The 26,777-nt window shown below is 49.3% G+C and overlaps 2 protein-coding genes across 11 annotated transcripts in view; one reads left to right on the top strand and one right to left on the bottom strand.

Annotated features, from left to right (window-relative positions):
• Nucleotides 1–213: 213 nt before the first annotated feature.
• Nucleotides 214–16,311, bottom strand: NOXA1 (NADPH oxidase activator 1). Of its 2 annotated transcripts, none has more exons than XM_051636543.1 (15): nucleotides 16,118–16,311; nucleotides 14,102–14,184; nucleotides 13,517–13,625; nucleotides 11,263–11,397; nucleotides 9,653–9,760; nucleotides 8,875–8,934; nucleotides 8,365–8,402; nucleotides 7,527–7,668; nucleotides 5,720–5,773; nucleotides 4,468–4,540; nucleotides 4,236–4,294; nucleotides 2,907–3,049; nucleotides 1,644–1,749; nucleotides 1,430–1,553; nucleotides 214–1,230 (listed from the first exon to the last, which is right to left on the bottom strand). In XM_051636543.1, the coding sequence occupies exons 1-15, from the start codon at nucleotides 16,289–16,291 to the stop codon at nucleotides 1,133–1,135; spliced, it is 1,506 nt and encodes a 501-aa protein (XP_051492503.1). In that variant the 5' UTR covers nucleotides 16,292–16,311; the 3' UTR covers nucleotides 214–1,132. The 2 variants fall into 2 exon arrangements, with proteins under 2 accessions (XP_051492503.1, XP_051492504.1); XM_051636544.1 differs by lacking the exon at nucleotides 16,118–16,311 and adding an exon at nucleotides 15,494–16,024.
• Nucleotides 16,223–26,777, top strand: part of EXD3 (exonuclease 3'-5' domain containing 3) — a 286,268-nt gene continuing 275,713 nt past the window's right edge. For 5 of the 9 annotated variants that reach the window (XM_051636485.1, XM_051636478.1, XM_051636484.1 and 2 more), the window contains exon 1: nucleotides 17,923–17,973. The gene's annotated coding sequence lies outside the window, so the exon portion shown is untranslated. Of the gene's footprint in view, nucleotides 16,283–17,922; nucleotides 17,974–23,863; nucleotides 23,928–26,777 lie in introns of those variants that run through there. The other 4 variants (XM_051636479.1, XM_051636481.1, XM_051636482.1 and 1 more) reach the window with 3 other exon arrangements.

Genomic DNA, 26,777 nt, shown 5'->3' with positions numbered 1-26,777 from the left:
CCATTTCCTTGGCACTTCCAGTCCAGCTGGGTTGCTCTCCTGCCAGCTGTGGGAGGCAACCAGTGATGGAGAGCAGTGGTAACATTATCTGTATCTTGCCCCGTGCAAGATGTGCAGGACTTTTGTAGTATGTGACAGAAAATCTGTCAGCTGTCTTTAAAAATATCTACTGGCATATCTCAGCAGAAAAATGCAAGTGCAAGTTGATTTAAGAGCTGCCAACTCTGGCTCAGGGTTTATTGTATATTCAAGTTACACAGCCCAGCTTTGTCAGACACCAAATCCCCAGCAGGTTCCAGGCACTTTAGTGTTTTATTTAGACCAGCAGAGCCCAGCATAGCTCTGCTGCAGGAACCAGACACTCATTTCAGTCCTTCCAGCCCAGCCCCCCTGAGGCTCCAAAGCTGGGCTGAGCAGGGCTGTTCCTACAGCTTCCTCTGTGCTGCAAAACTCCTGCCCATGCAGCGTGGAGCAGTAACATCCAGGCAGGAGTTAAGGCCCTAAGAAAAGAACCAAAGGCATCTGGGCTGAGGGATGCTAAGATCCCTTTGGCTCTGGCAGATCCACGGTGTACTTGCTGTGGAAGATGAAGCATGGTGGTCCTACCCCAAGGTGTTACCCCACATACCCCACTGCAAACTGGTTACAGAGGCCTTCCCAAAGAGCAACATCTCTCTGGTGGAGATAAGGATATAGGGCCCAAGGGCCTGGGGAACTGGGCTCTGCCTCCTGATCAAGCAGCTATCCTTGGCTTCATAGGGTGAGGCTCAGCCTTCCCAGCCTGAACTTGAGCAACAAGGGAGAAGGAGCAAAGACCTCCATCCAGAGGAACCTCTTCTCACCCAGCAGTCTGAGCTGCCACATGGACATTTCCCATAGCCAAACACCAGATCCTTCCCCCTCTTTGCTCTGCAGGGGCACATCTTTGGCAGTGTAAGCACAGGTCTGGGAACAAGCTGTAGAAAATGCTGTTGGACTGCTGGAACTGACCCCGTGGGATCTAAGAGCGGGTACATCTCCTGCCCAGGTTCAGCGGAGCTCCTGGCTGGGCTGGCTGTAGCCCAAAGGAGCTGGGACTGGGGTGTCCCAGTGCTGGGAGACGAGCAGCTGGGCAGGAAAAGGCTTCTGTTCACTATAGGAAGGCAGCACCACAACTGGTCTGGGTTGCAAAGCACTTGGGGAAGATGCCAGTCTTGCCATTGCAGTGTCCTTCAAGCCAGTCCTCATTCACTGGGAAAAGATAAAGGAGCAGGATGAGCCCTGGTCATATTTGTGGGGTACGTGAGAGTTTTCATGGCTGGAATTTAACTCTGGGCAAAACCCAGTGCAAGCCTGTACCTCCTGAGACAGCGCAGGAGAGGCCACCTGTTCCCCAGGCCCTCCAAAAGCCCAGCCCAGCACAAGCCTGCAGATAGGCCTGGAGAGCTACCTTCAGAGAGGATGTCCAGCAGGTCTCCCTTGCTGAACGCCAGGTCCCCCGGTCCCTGCGCAGGGTAGGAGTGCTGAGCCAGCATCCGATAGAGGACGGGTCTGCCTGAGTGCGTGTCAGAGTCCTACAGGAAAAAATCAGCACAGAGGCTGCGAGGCAAAGCAGCCTCCAGTAGAGCCCAGCACAGCAGAGGAGCTTGTCACAGCCCACGTACCTGGCAGCAGAGTGTCAGCCTGCCATCTGTCAGCTGCTGCCACATCTTCCCCAGATCCTCCTCTCCTAAAACTGCACCCAGCTCTTTGCCATCCGAACGCCTGTAGCTGCAAGGGGTCATGGACACGGCTCAAATCATCTCACTTGGAGCCAGAGGCAAGCTTAGCCCTCCCCTGTCTCCAGTCTTCCAGGTCCCCTTTGTTACCCCCTCCAAGCTGGCAACTTTGCACAGTGACACAGGGCCACCCTGCATGCTCGGCAGGCAGGAGGGCACTGTTAGGGGCCCTGTCACCTCCTCACACACTTACTTGAGGAGAAGATCATGGACTGTCCTGACTGCACTCTGGGTGTGTCCCCAGGGCTGTCACAGTCAGGGAGACCCCACCCTAGGCCCAGCTGACAGATTGCTCTGCCCTGGTCCATGTGCGCCCCAAGGGCTGAGTGGAGTGGGAGAAAATCCAATGCACAGCAGCTGCACAGAGTGTTGCCTTCTCTTCCCCCATTTCTTGACCATGCTACAGTTTCCTGGGAAAGGTCCTTTGGCTTTTAAAGCCCACAGAGCACACACACACTGTTCTCCAAACCAAAAGCCATGGTAAGGTTAGCCCTGGTGGTGGGGCACTGGAATGGGCTGCCCAGGGAAGCAGGAATAGCACCCAGCCTGACAATACTCAAGAAGCATTTAGGCATCACCAGGGGTGATGTGAACTTTGGGGTTGTCCCGTTCTGGGGCAGGAGCTGGACTGGGTGATCCAGGCTGTCCAAGGAGGTGATTGAGCCACCATCCCTGGAGACATCTAAACAGACAGATGTGGTGCCAGGGGACAGGGTTTAGTGGCAGAATTAGGGTAGTGGTTGGACCTGATGATCTTGAAGGTCTCTTCCAACCAGAATGATGCTGTGATCCTGTGACACTGCACAGCAGGCTGGGCGCTCAGGTCTGTGCTGGTGTGAGCCCAGGGAAGTGTTCCCAGGAGACCAGGCACAGGTCTGTGTCCTCAGGGGAATGTGACAGCTGCTGTCACACACGCTGCTGCCACCTTGTTATACACACACACACACACACACACACACAGCCACCCTGTCACACATGCTGCTGCCACCCTGTTACACAAACACACACACACACAGCCACCCTGTTACACATGCTGCTGCCATCCTTTCACACACAGCCTGTCGCACACCCCGTCACACACCCCCCCCGTCACACACAGTCACCCTGTCGCACCCCCTGTCACACCCCGTCGCACCTGGTGGCACCTACCTCAGCCTCCCTCGCTCCGCCAGCCGGGCCAGGCGCTCCCGCAGCAGCGCCCGCAGCTCGGGCAGGGTGGGCACCTCCCGCAGCACCAGGCTGGCCTCGCAGCGCACCCGCAGCACCGCGGGGCTGCCCGCGCCCCGTGGCACCTGCCGAGAGATGTGGCACCGTGGGCAGGCTGGGTGTTCAGGCCTCAGATCAAGAGAGGTGACCCAGACGAGTCCCTAGGCTGCCAGGTGGCAGCAGCACAGCATCAAATGCAGATCTCAGAAGGGAATGACACACTCAAAGCCTGGGATCCAAGGCTCCTCCCATGACCTAAGAAGCCTGTTTCTGGGTCTGATCACACAGGTACCTCCCAGACCCAAACCTCTATGGGCAGGACCCCAGCTCCTCCAGCCAGCTGGAGAGATGGCCAAGTTCTCATGTTGTGCTGCCTTCTGTCTGAGGCACAACTGACCAAAAAATACTCCACAAGTCCTACAGAGAGGGATGGGAAATACAAATGGAGCAGAGCTGAACTGCAGCTGGCACTGCCCGAGAGGTGCTGTCCTCAAGTGGACAAAAGACCAATTCCAGTTCCATCACACACAGAGGCTGGTAATGACATGGAACTGCATCAGAAGACATCATCCCACAATACAAACCTGAGTGAACTGTGGTACCCAGCCTGACAGGAACGTAAAATGCCACGCGGAAGGAGGGGAGAAGGGACAGCAGGTAGATCAAAGACAGCTTGTTCTTGCAAAATGGGCTGCAAAGTATGGGCCTGAGAATGCTGCTGTGTCTGGGCCTTGAGGGTGACTAAAAGGACAATACCTGAAAGGGGCCTCTAAGAAGGCTGGGGAAGCAGAACAAGGGGTCATGGATTCAAGCTAGAGAAGGGTAGAGTTAGGTTGGAATTTAGGAAAAAGTTCTTTGATATGAGGGTGGTGGATCACTGGAACAGGTTGCCTAGAGACCTGGTGGAGGCCCCATCCCTGGAGACATTCAGGGTCAGGCTTGATGGGGCTCTGAGCAACCAGTGTGACATGTCCCTGCTTATTCTAAGGGGGTTGGACTAGATGACCTTTATAGGTCCCTTCCAACACAAGACATTCTATGATTCTGGTAAGCCTCAACCTTGGGCTGCCCCACAAAGCTGTATGATCACACACTTGGGAGTGGTGGAGAAAGACCACATGGGACCCTCTCTTCAAAATGGGAAAATGGGCAAAGGAAGATTTTTTTCCAGTGATTTTAGGGCAGCTCAGGAATTTGGAGAATCTGGCCAGGAATCTTGCACTTTTCACTGCCTTGATCTCTTGAGCAGCTTCAGCTTGTGAAACACCTTACCTTGAAGTCTGTTTGGGCACCAGCATCATTTGCAGAGGCATTTTTTCCCTCAGGAGATTCTGCAGAACAAAAGAAGAGCAGAGGAACAGTGCCTGGAGGCAGCAGTTCTGCAGCCCACCAGCACAAGGCAGCTGTGGCTGCAGGGAGCAACCAGCCCCCCACGTCTCCCTAAAGCAGGGGAGTGGTCACAGCTTCACGTAACACCCAGTGTGGGCCCTGACCAGGGGACTACCTGGTATCTGCTTCACATGGAGTCGGCTGGGAGGCACCTGGGCAGGAGGGAGGGGAATCCCATCACTGATCTTCTGCAACAGAACAACATCAGAAAGGAGTGAGCGGAAGACACCAGAGACTGGGCAGGGCTGGTGTGCATGACAGAGGCTGCAGCCAGTTATAAATTTTTAGGTGTAACTCCAGAGAGAGCCCCAAGGAGACCAGTTCATTAACTGGCTGGATGAAATGGAGCACTCAGGCTCTCAATGGTCTCTGCAGCTCCCATGGGTAGCAGAGGTGATGAGGAGTTTGGTGGGAGAGTTCCTTGGCCTCTGACCCCTTGCTGGGCTGGTTCTGGAGCAGAGGGAGGTTGCTCACACTGTGCTGAAGGTTTCCCCCATCATCTGCCAGCTCATCTGGGAACACGGATGGGTTCACAGTGAGACATTCATGGAGGAACCTAAGTGTGTGCTATGGCCAAGGATTCATTCAGAGGGAAAAAAATCATAGCAACATCAGAACAACTCTGTACTTCAAAAACCTCTTTCAGGAAATAGGGGTCTGAGTTGCACCTTTCTGCACTGGGTTCAGATGGAAAATGACTGGAACCATGTGTGGATATGCATGTGGTGGAGACGGGAGATGAAGGAAGTTTTCCCAAGTCAAAGGTGAGGGTTTAGGCACGTGGCCTCAAGGCAAAAGTGGTGCCTGTTTAAGATGTTACTGTCCCACTGCAGGTGATTAACTTGCTCTCACTCTGATGCTGAACTGAAACAGGTGAGCACTCCTCACCTGCTCCTGTGTCACATCAGGTGGCTGCAGACATTGTGGGAGCAAAATGGATGAACATGTGCCTCAAGCCCTCAAACTCATCACTCTGCCCACGGCCTCAACAAGTTACAGTGGGTCAGGAGAGCCATGGCAGCTGCTCATGTTGGTGTGATCCATCAGCCCATGGCAGGTAAGTGATAACAGAACCTAGAGCAGCTTGTGGTGCAAGCCACTGTGGCTTGGCTGTAAGTCCAAGCACCCAGGTTTTGCTGTTAGGAGACCTCCTGTGTATACAAAAATAACCATCTTTTCTGCTCTTAAATCCCCTGTTGCTCCTGTTCAGGACCACTTGGTCTTCAGACAAGGTGCCCCAGTGTTTCACACTCTATGTTTCTCTTATGTTTCTCAGTTGGCCTATGGTGTGATAATCTGATGAATAAATGTCTCAAATGCATCTCTTGGTCCCTTCCTCATCCCTGGTTGCAAGGTTGTCAGCTCACCCATTTATCCATTTTTGAGGCAGGCTCCAGGAGAGAGCAGGGTATTCGCAGCTTCTGCAGGACACAAAGCACAGCAGGGTGAGACCTGAGCTGTGGCTGTGGCAGCCCCAGCCCCACCTCCTGCCAGCCCCACCTCCTGCCAGCCCCACCTCCTGCCAGCCCCACCGCACTGCTGCAGCCCCTGCAAACCCCCACTGACACAAGAAGGTGCCCGTAATTATGCTTCCCCCACCACTGCCTATTTTTTTCTTTTTTTACTTTGAATTTCACCTGACACTTCACTGAGCAGTCAAGCAGCACATTAAAATACTTCTGGAAATGTTCACTTTTAGCTCCAGATGCTTCAGGCTATGCTGAATGGTTTGACTGTCTGTCGTGGAACATGGTCACCTTAAGAAGCACTGTATCCCCTTCCAATACCTGAAAGGGCCTACAAGAGAACTGGGGCAGGACTTTTTGCACAGGCATGTAGCAAGAGGACAAGGGGCAATGGTTTAAAACTGGAAGAAGGGAGATTTAGATTAGATATTAGGAGGAAATTCTTTACTATGAGGGTGGCAAGACACTGGAACAGGTTGCCCAGGGAAGCTGTGGCTGCCCCATCCCTGGCAGTGTTGAAGGGCAGGTTGGATGGGGCTTGGAGCAGCCTGGGCTGGTGGGAGGTGTCCCTGCCCATGCAAGGGGTTGGATCTAGATGGACTTTAAGGTCCCTTCCAACCCAAACTATTCTATGATTCTATGATCACTATCCCTATTCCTGTATCACTGAGGAACATGCTGACTGCTTAGGTTACAGATTATCTCTGGGGACACCCTTTCTTTAAAAAAAAAAAAGAAAAAGCTTTTTATTTCTACACACCCTTTATTTCTATATTTTAAACTGTTACCAGCCCCCAGAGCACTGCCTCTCTTGCTCAAAGACCTCACTGGTTCTTTTAGTGGTCTTGTGACAAATCTTCTGACTTTTTTCTGAAATATGGGCAGATAAAACATTCGCTGACTCAACCTCATCCAGATGTGCACCAAAAGGTTTTCAATGCTGTCTTATTTACCTGTTTCTACTCAATCTGTTTATACCACGGTTCCCTCATCTGCAGAAAGATGTCAGATTTGCAGGGTTTTAATTCCTTGGGTCTTCTCTACAGCCCTTCATAAAACCTTTCTGCTCAGCAGAAGCCCTCCCAAAGCCTTCCTAAAGTTAATTGAACAGAGATACTACACACCAGGTAAGATGTCTCCTCACCTCCTTAGAGCTCTGTGACAAATACTGCTCCAAATGGGGTCCTTGCCCAGGTCTGTTATCCTACATGATTTCTACTGTAGGATCCTGTATGTTGGAGAGCACAAGTGCCCCAAAATGTGCCCTTGTGGAGCTACAGAGGTGAATGAGAGAAGCTTGTGGGAGCAAAGAGGAAAACCTTTTTCACTGTGAGGGTTAACAGAGCCCTGGGACAGGCTGCCTAGAGAGTTTGTGGAGTCTCCTTCTCTGGAGACATTCCAAACCTGCCTGGTTGTGTTCCTATGTGATGTACTCTAGGGGATCCTGCTCTGGCAGGGGGTTGGACTAGATGATCTCTAGAGGTGCCTTCCGACCCCTAGGATTCTGTGATTCTGTGAAGTGTCAGAGAAATCTATAGTTAGCAACTGGTCTGTGGAAATGGGCTCCTGAACTCATCCTCTGCTCTGCAGTGCTACAGGTGGGTCCCCAAGGAACATGCTCAGAGGGTTGCAGCAAGCTCCTGTTCACAAGCAGGGCTGTGGGCTCTGCTGGTGGAGGTGAGCTGGAAAGCCCACCTGTTTTCCTTACCTGTCCATCATATATGGCTGTAGCCCAACCGTCCGCTCCTCGCGCCAGCACAAAGACCAAGCTCTTGGCTTTCACTGCCAAATTCTCCAAGTCCTCAGGGCAATAGTGGGACACAACTTGACAGTAGCCTGACTCACTGGCTCTGGAAAGAAAGAATGAAAAGAAAAAGACCTTCAATAACCTGGATGCTGGATGGCTTTGAGCCAGAACACTCCATCGACCCAAAGTGGCACGTGCCACAAGTTTCAGGTGTTGGGAAATTATGATTTCCATGGCTACTCTTTGGTCCAACTGGGAACAAAAGGAGCTTGGAAAACAGATTTCCCAAGTGCAACTGCCTCATTTTGGTTATACTAAAAAACATCCTCCATACCAAAAAAATATTAAACTCAACCCTGAAGTAACAGTATCACCAAACCAAATGCCATTTATGGTTTTTGAACCAGGGCTGATTGTGGATCAACAGAGCATGGCCGGGAGGCCTTGTCCTGGGAGCTAGGATGGAACAGCTGAGTATCCTCTGCCATGGGTCTGGGCAGGTCCCACAACCTCTCTCTGCTTCCATTTTCCAGCCATGGCATGATCCATGCCATGTTTCCCAAGATTACTGAATCAATTCCCGCAAACTGCCCTGAGATTCTTGCAGGAGAGACACCCCTGAACTGCAGTGTGACCTGCAGCCACACAAGCCTCTGCTTGTTTGTCATTCACTCCACCCTTGGTGAAAAGTGGGTGTGGATCCCACTGAGTCTTTGGACCAAGACATCAGAGAACAAAACATGACCTTCTGAACAGAGAGAGAGAGCAGAGTCGGACATGGGTAGAAGTGAACACTTACTGCAGAGCATCAGCGCTGGGTTCATAAAAGCCCTGTTTCTGTGGGAGGAACAACAGCACCTATTTATAACAGTACCTTATATAGCAACAGTGCCACCTTATTTGCTCTCCCTCTGAAGCCCACACTCTGCTACGTCTTTGCTTTTGAGGGCACTTGTCACACCACAGCATCCAGAGAGAGGTTTGCTGCTCCACACCTTTCCAGGATGTACCTTCTATTTCTCCCCCTCCTGCTCTGTCCCCTCAGGAGATGAGTAGAAAAATCTTCTCCCCTACCTCTGGTGCTAAGAAAAAAATGCATCTTCAAAGGGCTGAAGACTCATGTTGCTGAGTCCCTTCCAGCCTCTGCTGAAGCTCACCACGTGGCTTTCAAAGGCCCTGTAGATCTTCTCTGATGTTGCACTGTTTTTTTTCAGTGATCTGTTCTTACCCTGCTGGTGTTGGCATCTGAGGCCCTACCTGGAGCTCCATGACTGCTCCATTCCTCCCTTCCCAGCTATGTTCTGCTCACCTGAGGCCTGAGAGGCTCGAAGCCAAAGTATTCATCATTGGGAATGATGGATGAGATCACCTGCCAGAGGACAAAGTGACAGAATCCAGGCTGGATGAAAAGACTCTCACACTTCATGCAAGGTTCTCCACTAAGACCCATTTCCTTCTGACATCCTAAGTACAGCCATGCACATAGTGTAAAAAGCAGAGCTGGATTCCCAAAACAGCTTCAAGTGTTTGTGTTCCTGTTTTTTAGTCTTTCCAAAGTTTTTTTAAAGCACGTGAATTAATTACTTTCCCTTCCCCTTCTTATGTCGCAATTTTCTGGCCTGTGGCACTTCTGCTGACTGCAGTGGCCAGAGATGGGATCAGAGAAATGCTCTGCTCACTTGTGTTACAGGATGTGACAAAGCATCTGTCTCTCAAATGCCTGCCTGTCCCAGAGGGAACACAGCAGTGAGTAGGAGAATACTGCTGGGGGACAGTGCTCCTCTTGAAAATGTCATTGGTAGCAACAGGACAACCACAGGGCTCCCAAAGTACCTGCTCAGATTTTTCAGAGTTTAAAGTGACCAAGACTAGGAAGTTTTTTAAGCAACGAAGTGCAATTTTGACAGAAGAGGAGGCAATTCTAACAAATGTTGGCTTCTCTGTCCCTGATGCTGTGACTGGCTGCAAGCAGGACCTGCTCTTGGGTCTCCACCAGTGGAGTGGGCAATGGTAATGCTCTCTGGAGATGTCACAAGGTGGGGTTGAACTCTGCTTGCTGTTAATCTTAATGATCACGTGTCTGTTACCTTGGGTTTACCCAGGAAATCTTTTGAGTCCAGCTGTTCAACTTCCTTCTTTCGTGGTCTGAAAAATTCCCCCAGAGGAACCTGCATAGGCTCTAAGAACAGGTGGTTCTGGGGCAGGGAAAAGAGATCAGGGAAAAGCCATCAGTTAACATTAAATTAAATATAACAGCAGTGACTGCAAGTACAGCTTCCCTGTGTGTGTGAGATGAGCTCCAGGAAGACACTGAGGCAAAAATTATGGCTGTTAACTTGAAAAAGTTTGACACACACATGCAAAGTAAGAGCTCAAGAATCCACACCCCAGTGTTAAGTCACTAACCCTGTTAGCATGGGATGGGTGGAAGGGGTGGAATAGAGTAAATTAAACAAACCTCTAAGCACTTTTTCTATTTTACTTCAATTGTTGCTTCTTTTCTCCTTTGTTCAACCACTGAACAGCATGCTAGTAGTGAATATAAATGATACACTAATGGAAAGCATACACATGATGCTAAAAGAGATGATGAAAATTTAAAAAACACCTTCTCTTAAAAAGGATACAAATAAGACAAAGAAGCATAGAGGTGGCAAAATAATGAACCCTCCAGGAAGAGTGATCAGAGACCTGCAGCTTGTTCCTGATCATAAAAAAGTGTCTAACAGGAAACTACCATTTAGAACCAACTCTGGAAACACTTTTACACCCTACTTAGGCTTTAAATGTGATTGTCATTCATATCTGAGCTGCCACCAATTGTCACTGAGGCCAAAGGGATTTTAAAAAGTCAGCCAGTGTCATGAAAATTGAGACTCTCCCAAATCTGCACTTAAACACTGCATAAGGCAATTTGTTTTACAGCACAAGTACAAGTAGAACTGAGCTCCTGGACATCAGGGACCAGAAGGAAACTTCCCCATCCTAGGAGGTTATCCTGTAATTTTCCACTATGGTGTTTCTGTGCTATGAAGCATTTGGGGGAGGTTGGAATTACTTGATTAGCTGAAGCACTAGTTTGGTAGAGCATCACATGCAAACGGCTTAGACTGCTACCAGGTGACCAAGTAGGTGGGGAGATGGGAAAACCCAAACACACAACAATTAACATATTGTACTTCATAGAATCATAGACTCATAGACTGGTTTGGGTAGGAAGGGACCTCAAATATCACCCAGTTCCAACATTTGCCATGGGGAGGGACACGTCCCACCAGACCAGGCTGCTCCAAGCCCCATCCAACCTGCCCTTCAACACTGCCAGGGATGGGGCAGCCACAGCTTCCCTGGGCAACCTGGGCCAGGTCCTCCCCACCGTCACACTAGAGAACTTCCTCCTAATGTCTAATCTAAATTTCCCCTCTTCCAGTTTTAATCCATCCCCCCTTGTCCTCTCCCTCCCTGCCCTTGTCCCAAGTCCCTCCCCAGCTTTCCTGGAGCCCCTTCAGGCACTGGAAGGTGCTCTAAGGTCTCCCTGGAGCCTTCTCTTCTCCAGGCTGAACACCCCAACTTTCCCAGCCTGTCTCCAGAGCAGAGCTGCTCCAGCCCTCGGATCATCTCCGTGGCTCATCTGGACTTGCTCAGTATTTTTTTAATTGAGCCCAATACACATACCCACACACGGAGCTGGTCTTACCTCAACCCGCTCCAGGGCCGTGTCCAGGATGGCTGTTCTTCCCTCAGGTCTCCACACAACAGCCTTCTCCAGGGTGGCTCTGGCCTCCTGCCACTGCTGCAGGCGGCACTGCGCTGCCGCCAGGCTGTACAGCACCTGCAGCCAGGGAGCAGAGCACAGAGGGCTGAGCACCAGCACAGCCTCCTGAGCTCAGCCAAGAAACAGGGACCAGGCCCTGGAGCACCACAGACACAGCAGCAGCTCCAACCCACTCCCCACCAGCCACAGGAAAGGCACTTGAGCAGCACAGGCAAAAAAAACCTCTCAACATCAGAGTGGAAAAAGGTCAAAGCTGCAGCTGCAGGTGAGCTGCTGGATGCGCTGGGGCTGCCAGCTCTGCTCCAGGCAAGGAGAGGCAGGGGAACTCCAGATGAAGACTTTGGTACCACACAAATTTTAATCTCATCCTCTGCATCTAAAAGGAAATTAGGGATCTTCCTGGCAAGCTGCATGGGCTCCTTTCTGCATGCAACCAGGTGTTATTTTTTGCTGTGCTGTTTTGCTTTTACTTCTGACTCCCTTTCACTGCAAAAGAACCTAACAAAGTATTTCACATTGTTGTGGGCTGTGAATGTGCCAGCTGTAGCTTGCTACCCTTTAGCAGCATCTAAGTATGTTACTGGTGAAGCAGCAAAGTGTGGAGGGTTAGAGAAGGGTGTCGGGAATCCTTCATCTGTGTGCTGAGCTAAGAGTGGGAAAGTTCTTGTCACTGGCCAACAGTGTAGGGAAAAGCTGCTGGCCCACAAGGCACAAGTGTGGCCTATCAGACTGCCTCTCAGATATCCTGCTGAGTGATCAGGCTGGGAATTGCTTTGTAGTATCTGTGCTCAGGACAGAGGTGCAGCTGATAGGATGCTTTTCTTTCACTCCCTAATTCTGACAGTTGGAGGCTGCTGCTGGGGGGGTGGGTCAGGCCACCCTGAACACCTGCAGAGATACAGAGAAGACAGACAGAAGCTTTCACTCAGCTCAGAACAGCTACAGCCTTGCAAAATGGCAAATATTTCTGGGTTTTCAAACCATACAGCACATCTCCTCTCCCTGGAGAATATCAGATGTGAGAGGCCATGTGTGGGGAGAGCTGATGGCACAGTTCTGCAGGAGGATTATGTCTGTGTCTTTTGAAAAATGATCTGCAGGTAGATGTGAGAGCAAGAGGCAGCCAAACTGAGACACAGGTCATGAGTCTGGAGGGCAGCACAGGGAGAGGCCAGGCCCTGGAGCATGTGGAGTGAGGGCCTGTGTGTTCACACCAGAAACACACCAACCTCCTCCCAGTGTCACTCCCCTTGGGCCACTCCTGCAGCCCTGCACTTTTCCAAGGGAAGCTCTTGTTCCTCAGGGTGTGTGAGCTCAAAGAAGGCAGCACTTTGGCACTGAAACTGTTAAAACCAATGAGGTTTGGGTAATACCAGGGATGCCAAAGATTGCTCCTTCCTGACAGGTATAAGGTGCAGGAAAATCAACCGAGACTGAAGGATGGGCTGCTGGACATGCCTGAGTTGAGTTGCACAATGACTCCTCACTCTTGCGGAAGTAAAAGAATTAAACACTCTTTCCTGCATCTGCTTTTCAGCCTGTGTGTGTGGACACAGGGAGAAGACAAAATGAACCCTGGCAGTACAGTACAGTTTCTAGGAGTCTTTTACATTCCAAATATTACAAGTATTTACAACCAACTCAGATCTTTTCTGCACAGGATGTGCCAGGTTGACTTGGTGTAACAGGGTAAGCGCTGCAAAGCGAAGTGTTGTGGAAGCAGAGCTTGCAGCACAGCATGGAAGGTAAAACACAGAGGTCATGTTAAGACCAGTTGTTACAGTTGGAAAGACAGGCTTTCACGCACTTAAGTTTCTTAGAATTTTCATAATTGACCAGCTTTGCTCCCATCTCTCTACATTTTAACCTATTTTAGCTTTTAGAGCAGAGAAGCTCATATTTACATTAATGTAACTATTACATGCACATATAAAAACCCCCAATATACAAATTCTTGTGCATCTGCTCTGAACAGCTGTACTTTTCAAACTGTGTGATTTGCTAAACTCTTCAGAGATCACACTGGTTTATGACTTTCATTATAAAGTTCTTTAAAAAAAAAGTGCAAGCAGAAAGTTTTTCCTATTCTAATGTGTTTGAAAAGTTCTGGGGGTACCAACACCTGCTGCTGCACCCCTGAGGAGAGGCAGGACTGCTGAGACTTGTTGACTCTTACCTCCCATGCATAGAGTATGTGCCTCAGCCCCAGCTGCTTGTAATCAATGAAGGGATTCTTTCTCAGATGACTGAAGGCCATATGATAGTCAGAGAGAGCTGCTTCATACCTACAATGCAGAGATGACAGAAGAAACAGACTGAAAAAGCTGAAGACTAATTAAGTTCAAAAATCAAGCAAAAAGCATTCTTCTCTAGCCTGGAGGAGAGCTGCACCAGAGATGTATGTCATCGTATAACCACAGAAAATTCCCTGTCCTGTCCTTGTTGGTAGTTAGAACAAAATGAACACAGTGTGTCTGGGAGCCCCACATCCAGGAGCAGCTTCTTTCTCTGTGTGTAGGGGACAGTAATGTCCTATATTAGCCACCCCTGGTGTCCTGGAGTTGTGCAGCTCATACCTTCTCAGTCTTATCAGACAGAAGACTTGCTGACCTGTGACATGGTTTACAAGGTCAAACTGGACCTTATGAACTGATTGCTGGAATAAGTAAATTTTAGAATCATAGAATCATTTAAGTTTAGGAATAAAGTGTGACCAAAAGGAGAAAACCAAAGACTGAAACAGCCAATGTGCCTCACTTACATTTCCAACTGCAGGTGGACAAACCCTCTTTGAAAGAAGCCAACAGCTAATGAGTTGTCCTTCGCAACGGTTCGATCGAATGCCTGAGGAGAAAAACACACCCCAAGGGTCAGGGAGGGTCTCTCCTTTTGGTGCCTGGGTGTAGGCACCCAGCTGGCCACGTCCAGGCTGCACTCCTGAGGGGTGCAGAAGCTGTGCCTGGGCTTGTGACCAGCTCCTCTGGCCTGACAAGCTGCAATCATAGCTGAGGGGCAGGAGACAGCTCCGGGTCATCTTTCAGGTCCTGGCTCTGTATAAGCTGAGCTTCAGGTTTTTATCCTTCCTTGGTAAAACACACTGGATGTAACAAACAAGCTGTTTGCCATCCAGCACCTTGTAATGAGAAAAACTGCACTACCTAGAGCAGAGTTTGCCCAGACAGCGGGAGCAGCAGGACCAGACCAAGCAGGGAAGACTGTTTGAAGCAGTCTACAGGGATGAATAGGAGAAGGGATGCAAGGGAGAAAGCTGAAGGGCTTCACGATACACCTACAAGTCAGTATTTCTGGTCCAGTTTCCCAGCTAAATACAGGCAAGTATTAGCAAAGCTGGTAGCAGCTCATGGCTGATGGCTCAGAGTTACAGTGTGCTGGGAAAAGTGTCTCAATGTCTTTGTGAGAAAGGGAGGTGTGCTTGGTCCCTTATCACTGCAGAAAAATGGTAGGTAGGTAACAAACCAAGCCTGAAACCCTGCACTTTCCTGGTACTGCTTAGACAGGAATTGTGCTTCAGGGGTGAAAATATGTTGCAGGAGGCCAGGGAGTGACTGTGTCTCTTGATGAGGTGGTGGCTGGCTCTGACAGCAAACCTTGCTTTAACAGTCTGCTTTACTGTGCTATAAAAGAGAAAAAAATAACCAACCAACCGTTGACCTACACGGAAGCATTGTTGAGCTTTTTCCCAGTTGATGACTATTCAGACACAGAACGTTTTGGGTTGGAAGTGACCTTAAAGGCCCTCTATTTCCTCCTCCCCTGTCATGGGCAAGGGACACCTTCCATTAAACCAGATTTTCTGCTAATAAAATCCATACAGAGACCCAGGAAACACAGCTAGCACCCAATGTACTGCTGTGTCTGTGCAGTCTCTGCAGCATCTCCTTGCAAAGGCACTCCTGAGGAACACAGAGACAGCTGGGTGGGTGTAGATCATTTATCTACTGCCTGAACAAGGCAACCCCATGGCTATTGCACCAGACAATTATCATCAGGGCTAAAAAGTCTCTCAGGCACCATCGTGCTGTGCTCACTATTCATAGAATCATAGAATTGTAGAATCATTCTGGTTGGAGGGAACCTTGAAGACCAACAAGACCAACCATAACCTAAATCTCTCTACCATAACCCAATTTACCCGTTCAGTGCTTAAAACTGTCCCTCACAGTCACTGCCCTGCCCAGGGCTCCTCAGTTCTGTCCCGGCCCCTGCGGCACAACCTGAGCTCTTCTTACTGCTAATTAATAAAACAGCTTAAATGCATCTTCCCCATTGGGCAGCTGACGGACCGACAGACAGACAGACAGACAGACAGACAGGCAGGCAGCCGTGCGGACGTGCTGGGAGCTGAGATAAAAGCGATTTTCCTCGGGGTGCCCGCCCTCCGCTCTCCCGGCCCGGCCGGGGGGCAGGGCTGCCGGGGACCCCCCGGGCTCCCCGCTGCGTCCGTCACGGCTCCCAGTCCTGCTGGGCATGCAGGAGGCAAAACGCCGGGTTTGAATTTCTCGGCGTTTCAGCATGATTTCCTCAAAACCCGAACCGGGAAAAGTCTCGCTGCCCGTTCCGGCGTCCACCCCCCTGTTCCTCTCAGGGGGTTTCACAGAATCCCAGGCCGGTTTGGGTCAGGAGGGACCTCAGAGCCACGGGCAGGGACACCTCCCGCCAGCCCAGCCCCGTCCAACCCCCCGGGCAGCGCCGGGACAGGGGCCGCGGCAGCTCCCGCGCGGCTGCCCAGCCCGGGCCCCGCCGTGCCCGGCCTCACCCGCAGGGCCGCCCCGGGCCGCCCCGCCAGCAGCTCCACGCAGCCCACGTTGAAGCAGATCCTGGCCGGCGGCTCCGGGATCCCGGCGAAGGCGTCCAGGGCCGCGTCCCAGTCGCCGCCGTCGGCCGCCAGCACGGCCCGGTGCCAGCTCCGCACCAGCTCCCGGTACGCCATGGCCCGCGCGCCCACCTGCCGGGCGCGGCCCCGGGGCGGGCGGGGAAACGCGGCCGCGCCCGCCCCTCCCGCGGCCGGAGCCGGCCTGCGGGCGGGGATGCAGCCCTGCCAGGGCCCGCGCTGTGCAGGGAGCAGGCGAGGGCAGGGGCCCCGAGCAGAGCGGGGCCATGAGCCCGCAGCATCTCCCGGAGGAGCCGGCGGCTCCGGCACGGACACGTCCGGTCCCTGCTGGGCACAAACTGGCCCGGCCCGGAGAGCTGGGGTGAACGGGGTTGGGTCCAGGGCCGCCAGTCACCAGTGGTGTCCCCCCGGGGCTCAGTTTTGGGTCCAGTCTTCTTCAATATCTTTATTAATGACCTAGAGGAAGGGAGGGAGAGCTTCCTAAGTAAGTTTGCAGATGATGTGAAGCTGGGAGGAAGTGTGGGTTTGCTTGAGGGGAGGAAGGCTCTGCAGAGAGACCTGGATGGGCCGAGGCCCATGGGATGAGGTTCAACAAGGCCGAGTGCCGGGTCCTGCACTTTGGGCACAACCCCAGGCAAAGCTGCAGGCTTGGGATGAGTGCTTGGAAAGCTCCGTGGTAGAGAAGGACCTGGGGATGCTGCTTAACATGAGCCAGCAGTGTGGCCAGGTGGCCAAGCAGGCAGGGATGGTGTGACCAGCAGGAGCAGAGAGGTGCTGGTGCCCTGTGCTGGGCACTGCAGAGGCTGCACCTCCAGCACTGGGGCAGCCCTGTCCCCCTCACTGCAGGAGGGATGTTGAGCTGCTGGAGCGTGTCCAGAGGAGCTACCCAGCTGGTGAAAGGTCTGGAGAAAAGTCCTGTGAGGAGAGGCTGAGGGAACTGGGACTGTTTAGTTTGAAGAAGAGGAGGCTGAGGAGAGACCTCATTGCTCTCTACAATGACCTGAAAGGAGGTTGTAGGGAGGTGGGAGTTGGGCTCTTCTCCCAAGTGAGTAATGACAGGACTAGAGGAAATGGGCTGAAGTTGCACCAGGGGAGGTTTAGACTGGAGATTAGGAAGAATTTCTGTACTGAAAGAGTGGTTGGACAGTGGAACAGGCTGCCCAGGGAGGTGGTGGAGTCACCATAAGCGTTGTAAAGAAATATAGATATAATGCTTAGCAACGTGATTTAAGCACTGAACAGGTAAATTAGGTTATGGTTGGGGGCTTTAGGTTATGGTTGGACTTGATGATCTTCAAGGTCCCTTCCAAACAGGATGATTCTATAATCACAGAGCCCCGAGGAAAGCCCCTGTCAGTGCAGGGAGCTGCCAGGACCAGCATGGCCAGTACGGCTGGCTTTGTGTTGGGGTTAGTTGGGTTTTTTGGTGGGGTTTGTAAATGAAACACTGATACGGCCACATTCCACCAAGCCTGCCTGAGCTCAAGAAGCATTGGGACGATGCTGGCAGGCCGATGATGTGATCCCGGGGTGCCGCACGCAGGGCCGGGAGGCGGGCTCGCCGGGTCCCTTCCCGCCCAGCAGGCCCGAGGCCCCCCACGCGTTGCCAGGGCAACAGCGCCCCCTGCCGGCGCGTGCCGCTGCGCGCGGGGAAGGGGCCGGCGGGCCCCGCGGGCCGCGCGCGGGGCGTTCCGGGGCCGGGCTGGGAGAGCGGGCGCGGCCGGGGCTATTTTGAGTGACGGACTGCAGGGCTCCCGCCGCCGCTTCCGGGTTGGTGCCAGGTGAGTGGCAGGACGTGGCGGCCCCGCCGGGGCCGCTGCACCGGGGCCCGGCGGAGGTTGGAGCCCCGGGGCGGGGAGCCTGGGCAGCCGCTCCGGGGCCGCTCGGCTGTTCGCGCTTCCCAGCGAAATGAAGCCACGGAGCGTCTGGGGCGCCCGGCGGTGCCCGCAGCGGGGGCGGGCGGGGCGCGCCCGCGGGGTCGCGGCTGCGAACAGTGACAAACTCACGGTCTTTGCGAAGGCACCGCACACAGTCCCGAGCTTTGCGGGTCATTGGAGTGAATCAATGATCAATGGAAGGCAAGGGGATGGACGGCAGCCCCGTCACAGGCGGCAGCGTGGTGTTTCCAGACAGCTCAGTTTAAACAACTCGGTTGAACTCCCTGCCAGTGGCTGAAAAAGGCTTGGGAAAATGGAGAAAAATGTTCAGTGGGAGTAGCACGATTACTGTCCACACAGGTGGGAAGATTAAATGTGTTTTAACCTGATGTCAGTAGCAGGAATAAAACAAAATGAGCAGGCGAAATTTTTAAGTAATTAGATACTCCCAAGTATCAATGAAGGTAGAGGTTAAAAGCTCAACAACAGCCTGAAGAAGAGATTCCCTCCCACAATGTGTTCTTTCTTGAGGGGGATTTCAAGATCTGGTTAAGGAAACCGATACTGTTAGCATCACATAGCAGAAATTCTCTGAGGATTTTGACTCTAGTGTAACCTGACAATTTAATTAAGCACAGGTGTTGGTGGAAGGCAGCAAGGAGGAATTTAAGAATGTGCTTAGGAACAAATCCTGCATCTTGCTCATTAACTGAAAAACATAAATGAGTGGGCTGTTCCCAGTCAACTCCTCCACTTACTGACTGTTCAAATACTGATACTGACTGAAATTATCCAAAGGAAAGTTTATAACATTTGCTGTTGAAGTTTAATGATGACAGATGAGCTGATCAATGAGGAGATGTTACTGTGTAGCCTGGTCTGACCTTTCTGGACAGATGGTTCCAAGTGGGAGAAGGATCTTCATGTAATGAAAAAAACTGTGTGAAGGCAAGAAACCACAATAGCTCCTTACGAGAAACACAGAGGTGGCAGAGAGTGACTTACAGGATTTAGTTGCATCAGTGATGCAATTTGAACTTGACAATTGTGGGAAGAGTTGATTTGATTGTTGGTTTTTGGTTTGGTTTTTTTGTGTGGGTTTTTTTCCTTTTTCTAAAGAGAGTCAAGTGGTAGTGATCATGTGTGCATGTGGTGGTGTTAGAACAGGCTGCTGGAACATCATGTCCACTTAGAGTAGCTCTCAAGTAAGATATGAAAATACTGGAGAGTTCAGAGGAGGCCACAAAAATGCTCTGGTTCTGGAAAACAAGCCCTGTAATGGACTTAACATACTTAGTATATTCAGGCATGTCCAAGAGAAGAGGGTTAAGAAGTGACTCAGCCACACTGTGGAAATCCATGGCTATGGGAAAGTTATCTGATAGCTGAATATTTTCAGTCTTTCCAACAAAGGCATAATGAGATCCAGTAACTGAAAGTCAAAGCTACACAAATTCTTATAAATATGACACAATTTCCTAGCAGCGAAGGAGGGTAATGATAGGGGTAGTTTACAGGGGAGGTTAAGGGCTTGCCATTATCTGAGCTCTTCAGCTCTTGTTATTATTACAACTCCTTAGCTGAAATGATAACAATTTTGAAGATGAGCTGAAGCCTAAAATTTTGGGCAACTTGCTGGTGCAGGGATGCCCATGTGGTTTGGCAAGATCAGTGAGATGATCAGTGAGTCACCTTCTGGGACTCTCTACTTCTAAGGCTGCAGAAATAGCAGGATTTTTAATGTTTTGTTTTTATTATTATTTTAATGTTGCTTAAAGGGCTGTAGTTCTAAATTTAGATAGGTTTAAGCAATCTTATGCTTTTGGATGAACCTGTGCTTCAAGGTGGAATTCCATATGCTGCTGTAACAGAGGAAAGTTGGATTGAGGTAGTGTGTTCCTTCCTGCACATTCCTTTAAATGATCAGTGTTAGTCACAGAGAGCAGAGCTCACAGTGAGCACAGGGGTGTGCTGGACCAGGTCAGAGCATCCTTCCCTCATTTACTGTGTCTTCTCCATATGTTTGCAGTCTGATCCAGATTTAATGTCAGGAAGGGATTTCCAACCAAGTCTGATTTGTTAAGGCATCATACAAGTTTTTCACCCAAAGCAAGAGCACACTTTTCATGCTGGGCCTCTGCTGGCACTTGTTCTATCTCATCAAGTTCTTGCAAAGGGATTTTGTGATTTCTTTGTCTCAAGGTTTTGTTTCCATAGGACCTGAGTGCCTTCAAGGCAGTAGGTTTTATACAAGGGTATTGGATGATAGGGTCAACTAGAAGATCTGTTGATTCAATCTGAAATGATGACTTTTTAATTAAAATAAATAAATTTATCTCCCTGTGCCTCTGTGCATAGTGAAACTGCTTCTTCCGTGGCACCATGTGCTCGTTGCCTCCCTGGTTCCTTTGGAAACAGGCCCCTGCCTGTGGCTCTGTCAGCTTCTTGGCACGAGCACCACTAATAGCTCTGACTTCTGGTCCCCTGTGTTGTTCCCACTGTGTGCAACCAATAGAGCAGGAATAGTCACATTTTAGCATGTGGAGTAGAACCAGCAAAGTGCATATTCTGGAATGTAGATGATCCATCAGAAACCATCGGTTGGGAGTTCTTAAGGCAATAATGCTGTTAGAAATCCTAACTCTCACCTGCACAGAGTTTTGTTGTGCTCACAGTTCAGCAGCTGCACCAGACTTTTCTCAGCTCTTTGCTGGGGAGTTGGACGTGCTGGTCATATGAAACTGCACCAAACAAACGTGCAGAGGTTCAGGACTAACCTGCAGCACTTCCAGTCGTTCATTAGCCAGTGGCACAGGGCAGTGCTGGTCCTTCATGTTAGCCACGGCAAACAGGAACTGGAAGAGCTGAAACCATTTCTCTTGTTCTCCAAAGGCAGCTGGGTGGAGATGAGAGACAGAAGTGAGTGGTCCTCTAAACACACACAAAAATAATTTTACCCAAACTTGCACTAATTAACCTGCTGATCTGTGAAGTGATGTCCCCTGAGGGGTGGTGGGCACAGGCACCACTGGGCTGAGAAAGAGTTTGACAGACAGTCTGTTGGAATTATGAGTGTTTTAATACTTTGCTTCAAAAGCTAATTATCATGTTTGTGCTATATATCAGTGCCTTTAAGATAAAAATGCCTTTTTAAAAAACTGTTTGTAGCTCTGTGAGGGTGCTTGGTGCTGTGACAGCCTCATGAGCTCCCCTTTGTAATCACATTCAGTGGAGGAAGGGCTGGTCATAGAGGAACTCAGCAAAGTGTAAGAGGAACTGAATTCCATTAACAGAAAAGGAGATGCACCAAGTGCTGAGCACCTTGCTGTTTCACATTTTCATCTTTAAATTGAATTAATGTGTAATAAGCTAATGTAGTGTAGGAAAAACTATGGTAGATATCTGTGATAAAAGTCTGATAGATTCTTGCAGGAAAAATCAAAGAGGGGGGAGGGTGTGTGTGGGGGGGGGCAAAGGAAGGCTGAAGAGGAACTGCAGTTAGATTTCTATCATAAGAGAAGTCTGGAAAACTGTTTTCCCAGAGGATAAAAGTCTTGTTTCTTTCATGAATCCTCATCAGGATTTGGTGTTGCAGCATGACCCAGTGGCATTAACTTCAGCCTGGAAGGTGCAAGTCTTGTCCAGCTGTTTGAGATGATTTGGAGCAAATAGTATTTTATGGTTTGCAGATAAAAAACAAGCAAGAAAACCATGCTTAAGTAGTTAAAAACTTTTTTTGTTTCAGCCCTGCCATTTGCCTGGGATGGTTATTTGGGCACAGACCTTGGTGTTGGCTCCAAGCAGAAATACACCTGTTGGAGGCATCTGCTGTTGTTAAAGATATTTCTATGTAAGAAAAGCAAAACGATGTGTTACCAGGTTTTATAGAATAATCCTCTTTGCAGTGTCTTCTGCAAGAAATGGATGGGCTGATGAAGCTAAAGAAAGGTTAAGTGTTTTGGAATCTGATCGTACCAGAAGTGGCTAAAAATCCCTCATCTTCAGTCCCCTCACCCGTACAAGATGAGATCCCGGTTTCTTCTCTGACCGGTACAGCCCCCTGCTTTCAGTTGCAGCATTGTGCATCTAGAAGGAGAGAGAAATTGCTAGTGAGGAAAAAAGTAAATACAAATAAAAGAAGAATTGGGCAGAGCGAGAAAGTTTTAATTCATGTTGTATAAACGTTTGAACAGCAACAGGGCTAGAACCAGTTTTGATGTTAATGCCCAAGGTCAGTGTCCTGCTAAAGAGCTGGGAGCTGCTGTGCCCCCAGGTCCCACCTGCTGCTGGTGACACAGCTCCTGAAGCACAAAATGGTGGCAAAGGCGCTTTTTTATGTGCTAGTACAGAAGCCAGATTCTCTGCTCAGTGCTTCAGTATTAACCATTACTGAGTCTGTCCGTGGAAGCAGAGCTGCAGGTTTCTGTCAGCACAGGTGAGCTCTGATTCCCGTGCATTTTATGTGGTGCATGTTGCTCAGGTTGGCATTACTGTGATTCCTGTCACATGTCCCTGAGCTGGAGCAGAAGAGCCTCTGGCTCAACAGATATTTCATGCATTTAAATCAGTTCCTATTTATTGCATCTTGATCTCTGCTACATCTCACTTCATGTTAAGTCTAAATGTGTGGCTGCTTTTATGTTAGACTGTTCTTGTTAAGATAATGCTATTTTTTCTCATTTGGTGGCTAGCTATGCCCACGCAGTACCATTTATTCTTGGCTGTTGCTCATCTTGCCTTCAAAAAGCAGAATACTTTACAATACAAGGGGTTAGTTACCCTTGCAGTTATGCACATAACTGGGCAGTTCAGTTACCAATTTCAGGGCCTTTTTTGCTCTTTCATATCTTGACATTTTTCATTCTGTGCTGAAAATTTCTGCTTTGTGGTTCAAAAGGCACTGTAGACTCATTTTTGATTTTCACACACATTCATTGAGCCATGTTTGGGTTACATGTTCTTGAAAGAAAAGTGGTTGTTTTTTTTTTTTCTTTTTCAAAACATCCAGGACACCGTCTGTCTACTTGCTGATCTTTTTAATGTCAAACTCTGTCTGAACCTTCTCAAGGAATAAGCTGTTATGTCAGGAAAAATGTTGGCTGGAACATAGCAGTGCTGTGAGGAATGTTTGCAAGTGTGAGAGAGCACAGGAGGAACCTTGCACTGCTTGGCAAGTGCTTGTTGTACAACACTGGTCCACATGGGTTTCCTTGGGTTATACAATTGTGTGTAAAATTTTTGGAAAATGCCTTTTGGGGACTAAAATCTGCCACTGTTACAAACAGAATGGGAAATGGGTCTGGCTTTTTGAGGAGTGTGTGGGTTTGCTTTACAGGAGAAATGACTGCAGTTTCAGACTGTGCAAAGCTGTTTTTTAGAGGCCAGGTAGTTGAAAGCGTTATTGTTTGGTTTTTGTTTTGTGAGCAGCAATTACTACTGGGTCATTGGTCTGGATGGGAGTGGAGGGTTCCTGATGTTCTCTTTGTTCAAGTGGATAATCTACGTGGACCAGGATGACACCTCTCTGAGTGCTTTATACCATTGGGAGGGTGTTCTCCTTAGGCTTTGTGGCTCTTAGCCACAGGATCCTAACATTACAGTGAAGATGTTCAGTAAGAAGTAAAAAATATTGGCAGGTGTGTAAGACTTTAGTTCGAGAGGACGTTTGCTGCCTGCCAGTCTCTGTCCAGGACAGGGCAGAATGAGGCACTGAAGCTGGGACCCGTGGAGCCGAGGGGCTGTGTCAGTACATGTACAGGCAGCTCGGGGGTTAACAGCCCTGTTTGCTTCCTTGCAGCTCTGGAATCCCACAGACATCGCTTACTCGGCGGGTAACACCTTCACCATCCTCCCCCTGGGTGAGTTTGCTGGGTCTGGAGTGTTGAGCAGCACTGGCCAAAGTGGGGCCAACCCCAGAGCCGGCAGGCTGGGGGCACTGCAGCTCAAGGAATTCCTGCTTCTTCACAGCTACTTCGTTCATGTCTTCCACCTTATGCTGATCATAGTGTGGGTGCTTTGGGGACAACTGGTGCAGGAGGGGATGGGAGGATGAGTGCACTTGCATGGGCTGCTCTGACCGTTCAGATTCCACACTGCAAAGCTGCTCCTGCATCGTGTGTTTACGGGTAGATCATGAAGTGGAACAGTCCTCTTCAGACAATTTGACACTGAGATTACTAGAATGAATTAGCTTATGTTCTGAAAATCAGAATCAGCTTTTCTGCGTAGTGTTTGTTTCTGAAGGCAATACAAAGTTTGTGTGATGTTTTGGTAGTTTATGGAGGCAGGTGAAAGGGAACTTGACAACAAACCAAGTACCAGTCGTACAAACCTGGAACAAATGCATTTCATCGCTGTAGTTTGTGTGACTACTCCTAGATGAAGTCATTCTTACAAATTATCAGTATTTTATGGTAATGTGGTATGTTAGGGAATAGATTTAGGACGATTCAGTTTTGATTTGTGAACTTCAAGATATTAACTTACTTTGTGAAGATTCATTCAACTACATCCTATATTGAAAAGTTGCCCAGCAGTTTGTTACAGATAAAGTAGATTGTGTAGAACTCAGTTTATTTTAAGAAGCTGTACTGGCTTAGCTGACCTGGAACCCCATCTGATTCCATATGCTTTCTTCTCTCAGAACAGGAGAACTATGAGTTTTGGTTTCTCTCCAGTGCTGCGGCCCACGGAAATGTTTACCAATAAGGGCTGGCATAATACCAGGAAATATAAAAAGCCTGTGCAGGAGCAGTCTTCAGTTAGTGTGTATTATCTGTTCACCCCTTCTGTTCAAATGGAAACAAAGCTGTTTCATGAGAAATTTCTGGAAAGTCTTGCTTTGAATTTTTCTGGTCTTCCGTGTACGTGATGTAAGATGAAGCTGCAGCCGTTCGAGGGCCCCTCGACAGGCGCCCGGCAGGGCTGCATTCATCTCTGCAGGGACACGTCCCCCTGCAAATGTGATTTGCTGCCTCAGAGCAGAAAGTATCCAGCACAAGGTGGATTACCCTGTGTACTTTGCTATTTTATGATACAAGGCAAGGTTGACTACTTTGCAGGCTGATTTAATCCTTGTGCTGGAGCCAGCAACAATCTGTTAATAATTCACTATGGTTTTCCAATTGTGGATTAATTACTTCAAATAACTTGCCTTTCCTTATGGCCTTTACTGCCTTGATCCTAAATGTATGTCCATTTTAGAACCTTTTTTTAATTATTATTGCTATAATATTAAAAAAAAAAAAAAAGCTTTAGAAACAATAGGTTGCCTCACAAACACTTGGGTTTTAATTCCAGTCCTTTTATATCAGTTCAGTCTGTGCCTTTGACAAATAGTTTGTCTTTCACTTTCCTTCTGTAATAAAGAGGGTAATGATTTTTACCTTGGGAGACTTAATGTTTATAAATGTGCTTTGAAATCTGAAGTGGTTTAGCTTTTTTATAAAATATAATTAAAATACTGAACAAAGCAGGAGTCAGGGAAGTCACATTTAAGACCATGACTATTGCTCAACTGCTTTGGTGCTTCTCTTGCTCTGGGAAGATGATAGAACCACATCATTTGCATTACCTTTGACTCTTCTTGATGTTTTTAGTTTTTTTTGGTCCAAGGAGAAGCATTCTTTGTACGCAGGAGTCAAATTGTCTGTAAACATAAACATAATCTTAACTTGCTCCAAAACATACCTAGGTTTGCTTTTAAAGCAGCACATCCCAAACCGGTGTAACTTGAAACATTTTTCTCAGCCATTACCACTGAATCCTGCCCACAGTGGGCAGGCTTGGCACAGCTGAGGTGCATGCTTCCTGTGTTGGAACAGTGCCTGCAGAGCATAAACCTCAGCTTTAATATATTGCTTTGCTTCAGTTTCTGAATTCCCACCTCTCAGCATGGCTGCTGGTGGCTGGGTTCTAGGTAGCCCCTTGCTGGTGTTGCTTGTGTGCTGCTCAGTGATGAGGGACAAGCTGGTGTGAGGATGGGGTTTGAACATGGACACAGAACAGGGCAGTAACAGCTACAAACAGAAACCAGTTGTCTGGCTGACTGACCATCTCCTCACTGGGAAGTCTTCCAGCTGGGATTGGCTCCTCTTTCTAGCCAGTGGTTTATCTTTACTCAGATGACACCTTTATTGTTGGTGGATAAAGATGGTGGACATTGATGAGTTGAGAGTTTATCAGAGCAGAATCAGTGCTACAACCAGAAGATACTTTGCTCATTATCCTAAAGTACAGTGTAGTGCTTCCATGAACTCTAATGGCCATGAGACTCCACTTCTCCAAAATTAGAGCAGAATTACAACAAGAAGTACTACTCAGGCCATCTTTTTCTTCTAGTTTTTAGTCTCCTCTGGCACCTTCCCTTTCTGTCCCACTGGTATGACTCATTGTTAGCTTTTTGACAAAGAAGGATTGCCTGGCGTAAGGAAAGAAAGCAGAGATGTTCCTTCTCAGGAGCCTTCTGTGTCTGCCCCAACTAGAGGGTATGTGAGGAGGCAGCAGAAGCTGAACTGAGACATGGTACGATGTGGGTGGCTGCAGAGGTGTGGAAGGAAGCCCTGTGGGGAGGGTCCTACAGCCTGTACGGCACTTGGGTGGAACAAGGTGGGCAGCTCTTACAGTAAGGTCTTGGCGAGGCAGCGTTGCAGAACTTGGGCTAAATGCAGGGACAATAACTGGGATGCTTACCATGTCCCACCTCTTTT

Source organism: Apus apus, chromosome 19, assembly GCF_020740795.1.
Source record: "Apus apus isolate bApuApu2 chromosome 19, bApuApu2.pri.cur, whole genome shotgun sequence".
NCBI classification, from domain to species: Eukaryota; Metazoa; Chordata; class Aves; order Apodiformes; family Apodidae; genus Apus; species Apus apus.
This window is presented reverse-complemented; position numbering and strand designations above follow the sequence as displayed.